The 6,573-nt window shown below is 34.2% G+C and overlaps 1 protein-coding gene across 4 annotated transcripts in view; it reads right to left on the reverse strand.

Moving 5' to 3' along the window:
- Positions 1–6,405, reverse strand: part of LOC6739590 (scavenger receptor class B member 1) — a 112,844-nt gene extending 106,439 nt beyond the window's left edge. For 2 of the 4 annotated variants that reach the window (XM_039293055.1, XR_005543874.1), the window contains exon 1: positions 5,887–6,405. In XM_039293055.1, the coding sequence (XP_039148989.1) occupies positions 5,887–6,154 (268 nt within the window). In that variant the 5' untranslated portion in view covers positions 6,155–6,405. The remainder of the gene's footprint in view (positions 1–5,886) is intronic. The other 2 variants (XM_039293054.2, XM_039293049.2) reach the window with 2 other exon arrangements.
- Between the last annotated feature and the right edge of the window lie 168 nt (positions 6,406–6,573).

Genomic DNA, 6,573 nt, shown 5'->3' on the forward strand with positions numbered 1-6,573 from the left:
ATGAAAATAATGAATGTTATGCACATAGAACAGATCTGTTTAACAAACTTATAAAAGTTTTCCTTTTTAAGCATTGCAAGTGGACTGTGATGATAGCTGATAGACAAAACAAGCAAGCTAAGCTCATATATATATGAGATATTATATATATATATAATATTTAAATAATTGGCGACTGAAAAATGGACGCAAAATATAAAAAAAAAATATAGTTAGCAAAATAACTTAATTGGGGAATTTGGAAATGTTTTAATGTTAAACATTAAAATATTTCAAGTCGACTAGAAGGCCTAATAAAGGACCCCATTACAATTGTAATGGCCTCCCCGTGGTGTTCCCTGGGTACCGATTATTACATAAATTGCACATAATTAATTAACATAACATAATATAAATAAAATAAAAATACATAAATATAAATATGTAAACGGTAGCTAATTCGAGCGGCGATTTTAACAAACGAATTAAAAAAACTTTAAAATTATTATTATTTTAGATAGTTCATCATCAATTGCTACGAAATTGGCCACAACTCCAAATATGTAAATTCGTTTCTTCGATCAGAAATGATTTTGGCCCGAAAATCGTCTTCTAGCATAAGTATATAGCATAAACTATTGTTTTTATTCACACAAGCAAGCAAATTCTATTTTTAGATTTCTTACGCTCTCAGCGTAAGAGAGCGGACAGAGAGCAATATTGGCCGTCACTATGGCAATATTGGCCAATGTATGGCCATCTCATCTTTTTATTCTAGTGTCTTTGGTTTCACCATATTTTAGGCCATGCTGCACTAATTGTAGGATTATCAATCATGGTAATTATTACGCGTCACTCGTAGAGTAAAAGGATTAATATATTTGCGCAAAATACTATACAGAAGAAAATAAAAATCTGTGGTTGTCCGATCATAACGGGATATACAATAATCGAAAAAAAAAACAAAAAACGAAAAGGGAATACTTAGGCTTTAATATAATTTAACGAATAAGTAGGGATCACTGAAGATCTACAATCGGAGCTAGTGGAGCTGGTTTATTGTAATAGCCCGTTTTGCTAAAATAGATATACACATAGATGTGTTTGGAACTTACAAAAATTAAAAAATGGTTGACTGTTTGTTTTGTCTGGAAACAAAACTACTTATCAAGACATTGCTTATATTAAGAATGGAAAGGATGCTAGCTACGACTTGCCCAAAGTATTTATATATAAAAAAGATAAAATTGGGTATACCGAATAAGCCAGCTTAATGATATAATTGACCGATTTTTTCAAGTTACACCCAAATATACGACCGACTTTACAATAGAATTTTTGTAACTTTTCGGAATTCTTGTTAAAAGGGACAATTTTTATGACCAGGTGAGGAAATGCAATATTACATATCAATTATATTTTAAAAAAATCAAAACATTTTTTAAACGCGCTAGCGTGGCCGTTTGGGCCGGTTTGTGGGCCTAACATCAACTTGTAAGGATATCAAAAGAAATTGACAACATACATAAATTATACAATTAACGGGTTGAGGACGATTGATCAGTGCTTAGGCGAATCCAAGGTCTGCATGCTTAATCGAACATTTCAGCTTTTATTGTTTCTTTTAATTTACGGGTATATTAATTATGTATATGTCATTAGATTGATTCATTAATTACATTTTTTATAATTACACTTTGTTTGCTTCTCTTTCTAAGCGTTTGTATTTCTTAAATACTTGGTAACCGTTTAGTTTTTGCGATAGCTTTGATATGGTAATATCAGGTGGTGTGACCGGCCGATTACAGCAAAGTCGGATTTCCATCCACAGTAAGGGCAAGAGCTGACGCTATACCCGAAAATTGAAAAATTGAAAAAAATACATGGCTCAGCTAGTGCTGGGGAGGAATTGCAAACAAATTGGCAAAGAATAAACACAATAAACCAATAATTTACACAAGTGTGCGCGTTGCCAACATTATATTGGCATATCAACAGGAAATGGGAAGAGAAATTAATAAATGAAATGCCTTGAAAGTTTTATACTGTTTGTGGGCGTGTCAATATTTTAAAGCAAACCTGCGCTGCGTCTACGTCCCCAGAATCACCAATAAACGTCCCTAATCTCAACTTTCAAGTTTTTATAGTTTCTGAGATCACAGCGCTCATATGTACTGACGGACAGGCTGGTAGACAAACGGACAGATTGACTTAAAATCTCATTGATAATACTCACAAGGTTTTATACTATACTACAAAAACAAGTTTTTTTCTGTTTGGCGTTATCACATACGTACCACAACATGAAATGACGCCGAAGTCATATCATGTTATACATACAAACACTTCAATAATATATAATATATACTTCTTTCGCAATATGAATCAAAACCGGAAATTTTTTAATCAGGTTCAGTTCAAAAACTAACTTACAAACTACTTCTTTCGTGTTTTGCACCAATATACAATTATCAAACAATTTCGCTTCGACTATATTTACTCTACATGTTGAATATATTTAAAAGCATATTATAAACGATACAGCTATACAAAATCCGGTTGTTACATTTAAAGAAAAAATGTAGTCCCATAAAATAAAGTGAAAATAAGGAGAATTAAGCGAACTGAGTTGAAACGCAGCGATCTATAAAGGACAATCTTTGGGAGCTTTTCATTAGAATATATTAAAATATATAAAAACAAGGTTTATTCTAATTTGAAAATGCGTTTCTTTTTAATACTTATCTTATATTAATAGCTGATACTGTACTGAAATACATTTTGAATTAGTGAGCACACATATTCTTGCCCGGCGAAGCAATACAGACAGGCTTAACATATGAGATTTGAAAATTCACGTATATCAGGTTTTAATATTGCGCAGAGCGCAGACTTTTTCTGCAATTCGATGATCCGATGATTTGAATTAAATTTAAACAATAAAAGGGAATACCAGATTTGTTAAAAAGTATGTAACAGGTCGAAGGAAGCGTTTCTGACCATATAAAGTATATATATATTTTCTTGATCTATAGATCCTGATCCGAGTGGATCTGGCCATGTCGGTCTGTCTGTCCGTCCGTATGAACGTCGAGATCTCAGGATCTGTAAAAGAGAGGTTGAGGGTTGAGAATAGGCACGCAGCTTCCAGAGACATAGACGCAGCGTTCCCATGTTGCGGAATCTAACGCCCACAAACCGCCCAAAACTGCCGCACTCACAGTTTAGGAAAATGTTTTGATATTTTTTCATTTTTGTGTTAGTCTTTTAAGTTCCTATTGAATTGCAATACAACGTTTTTTCATGTCCACTCTAACGAACGAACATGCCACGCCCACACTTTTGAAAAGTGTTTTGATTTACCTTCTTTTCATAGTTGTCTTGCCCATTTCTATGGGTATATGTACCAAATACACTGTGGCCACGCCCCTTCTTACACCTACGAAATGGTCACGCCCAACTTTTGAACAATTTTAAATTTTTTCTTCACTTTATTCCTCAATATCTCGATAGATATTATAATCTATCTCGTATATTGGGGAATAACCTGAAAAATTATGCAATTTCGCGTTCGCATTCTCAATAGCTGAGTTAACTGGTATTTGATAGTCGGGGAACTCGACTATAGCATATTCGCTTTTTCTTATTTTATATTTTTAAGCAGATATTATATTTGTTTCAAAAAATGTTCGACGATCGTGCCGCCAATGTTTTTAACCATTTTTGTATTTCATTTTATTTGTCAAGACACATTGAAGCAGGAAAGACTTCTAAAAATTATAAATAATGTAAATTGTTATTACTATTTGGAGAGTATCAGTAATACTTTAGAACAAAATAAACGGACATTGTACGGCAATCAAATTCGTAAGAATGTTACGATTTCGATTTTGATCTCGAAAAATCGGTGTTCCGGTTCTCGAATTCGTAAGAATTATTTGATTTGTAAAACGGGCACTTTTGTCTGGCCGAAATGAAAAGAAAATTCCTTTTTTTTAGATTAAATCAGACTTAATTTACTAAGGAAAAAAATAGTGTACCCAGTGGTCTATTGATGTTTATTCCATGATATTATTTCTGAACCCACCTCAGATTTGACATACAAAATTATGCCGTCGGCAACAAAAATTTTCGATTTGGCAAGGGGTCGATAAGTACGTCGCCAAAAGTTATTGCGAAGGCTGCCGTACTGTTGGTAAAACTAAACAGGTGAAAATACTTATAAGATATAAAAGAATTCATTAATTAAGCTAAATGAGGGCCAAAGGTGTTGTTCGTAAATAATACTATTGAATTTAATTACTTAAATGGTCAAAGTGCGGTAAAAAAGTAATTGCGAACACCGGAATTAAAACTGTGAATAAGGTGGCCGCTCTGAAGCTTACACAGCTTCTTACTATTTACGAAACATTCCGATAGTAAAAAGTTTGCTAAAAAACGAAATCAAAAACTTTTGACTAAATCGAAATAAAAAAAAATTACGAATACCGGACCATGCTTAGCAAACGTACGCATTTCTCGTTGCTTTTCATCTAAATTCGCAAGTAAAAGGAAAATAGACAGACCTATGTCCTCATATCGGCAATCCAGTAGAAGGTGTGAAGCGGACCATTACCACAAGATTGCGCTGCGTCTTCGTCTCTAGAATCTGCGTATCTAATCTCTCTAAATATATAATTTCTAGCTTTTATAGTTCCTGGGATCTGGACGTTTATACGGACGGGCATGGGAAGATACACTCGGCTAGTATGGTCGGCAACGCTTCCCTCTGCCTGTTACATACTTCTCAACGAATCTGGTATTTACTCTACGATTAGCGGGTATATCGATTGTGTGAATGCGAATCAAAAAGTCACGCAAAACAGTCGTTAAAACTAGGTGGATATTAAAACTGTTGTATACTGAAGGTGCGTTTTTTACCCCATTGCATATGTACCTTTAAAAGTGTGAAGATTTTACATTATATATATACAAAAACTTGAAAATTAATTACAGGTAATTACAGGTCAAATTGTTATTAAATAATTAAAAAAAAACTTGTTCACATCCAAGTGCTTAAGAAAATCAATTAAAAATAGGGCATCGTAATACTAGACGAATTAAAGTATCCCTTAAATCCAGTTTTCATTATATTTGGTTGATCTTTTTTAATGATTCTTACAATATAATGTGATGTAAAAAAATAAATGCCAAACATTTTTACATACAATTTTTTAGGAACTGCGTCCAATATTTATATATACATATATAATATAATATAATTAAAATTAAATTTGTATTCTAAAAAAAATCGTAGCCAAGTGAAAAACACTTCAAAATTGTTGGATTGAATGTAAGTATAAGTTATAAATAAGTAATAATATACTATTTAATAACCTGTATGGTTATCGATTCAATATCCCCTTAAATTTTATCACAAAAACTTTCGATTTGCTTATATAAGCAAGGTCGTCAGCGCAATTTAAGGTCACCTTCGATCATTGTCGCCCTCTTCAGCATACTATGCAACAGTAAGTCAAGCAATCGTATTTGTCTCACTACTCATATAAGGAAAGTAACATGTTTTAAATGTTTCAGTTTCTGGTTGTTTGGGTTTGCTTTATGGTCAAGTTCAGGGTCGAACGGAATCCGTAAGTAATTGATATATGTAATTTGTTCACGATATTTTGTGGTTTGACAAGATAGTCAGCGAAATCGGAAGTCCAAACTATTCCATTGTCGACATTGCTTTTAATTTTATTCGCTTTGATATTTAACAATCAAGGCAAAAACAAGCATAGAGTGCTATGCTAAACAACTTTAATGACTCTTTATCAGGTTTTTGTTGTCCCCCCAATGCGAACGATTTAACGAAAATGTGTAAATTTAATCGAGAAAGCATGGTTCTCTTGATTCATAAAAACTCACGGGTAGGAACTCGATTCCGTTTGCCTTGGATTGGCTCGTTGAAAAAGCTGCTTAGTATGTCTATCGGATTCATTGAACGATTTGCCTTGAGACTTTTGCGGCGCTGGATGCGTTGCAGTGCTGCCTGAGCGGCACAAGCCACCGCAGGATCTGCGTCTGTGCTCAACCCAGATCCAGGGGCCACTGCTGACTGCCGATGATTGCTGGCCTCTACGTCTCTTGATACTGAACTATATCGTCGCGCAAACATTTTGCTAAACTCCTTCATATTGGCTGTTTTTTCTTTTTCAAATCATATATAGAGTTTAGTTTTTAGTTTAAAATATTGGTCACTTTGGATTTTAGATTTTCTCTTCTGCCACGGCACTTAAAAACTTTCGTAAGCCTTTGCTGCTGCAGCTTCTTGTACATACGAGTACAATTTCTTTATCAAGGTATCTTTATCCCGTATCGCGTTGTCGCCCGTTCGCAAGCATTGCCCGCTTATGAATGAAAGCACGGGCGACATTAAATGTTCAGTATTATCATCAAAAGAGCACATTCAGAAAGAGCGACAAAAGGAGAGGATCAGACAGAGAGCGCCCGCACTAACAGTCTAGGGTCGCGCGGATCGACATCTCAGCTGTTGCATTGTTTTCTGCCGGTCTTCTGATCTAGGCAAAAGCCAAATCTCAATAGTTATCTTAA

The sequence above is a fragment of the Drosophila simulans genome, chromosome 2L (genome assembly GCF_016746395.2).
Source record: "Drosophila simulans strain w501 chromosome 2L, Prin_Dsim_3.1, whole genome shotgun sequence".
Taxonomy (NCBI): domain Eukaryota; kingdom Metazoa; phylum Arthropoda; class Insecta; order Diptera; family Drosophilidae; genus Drosophila; species Drosophila simulans.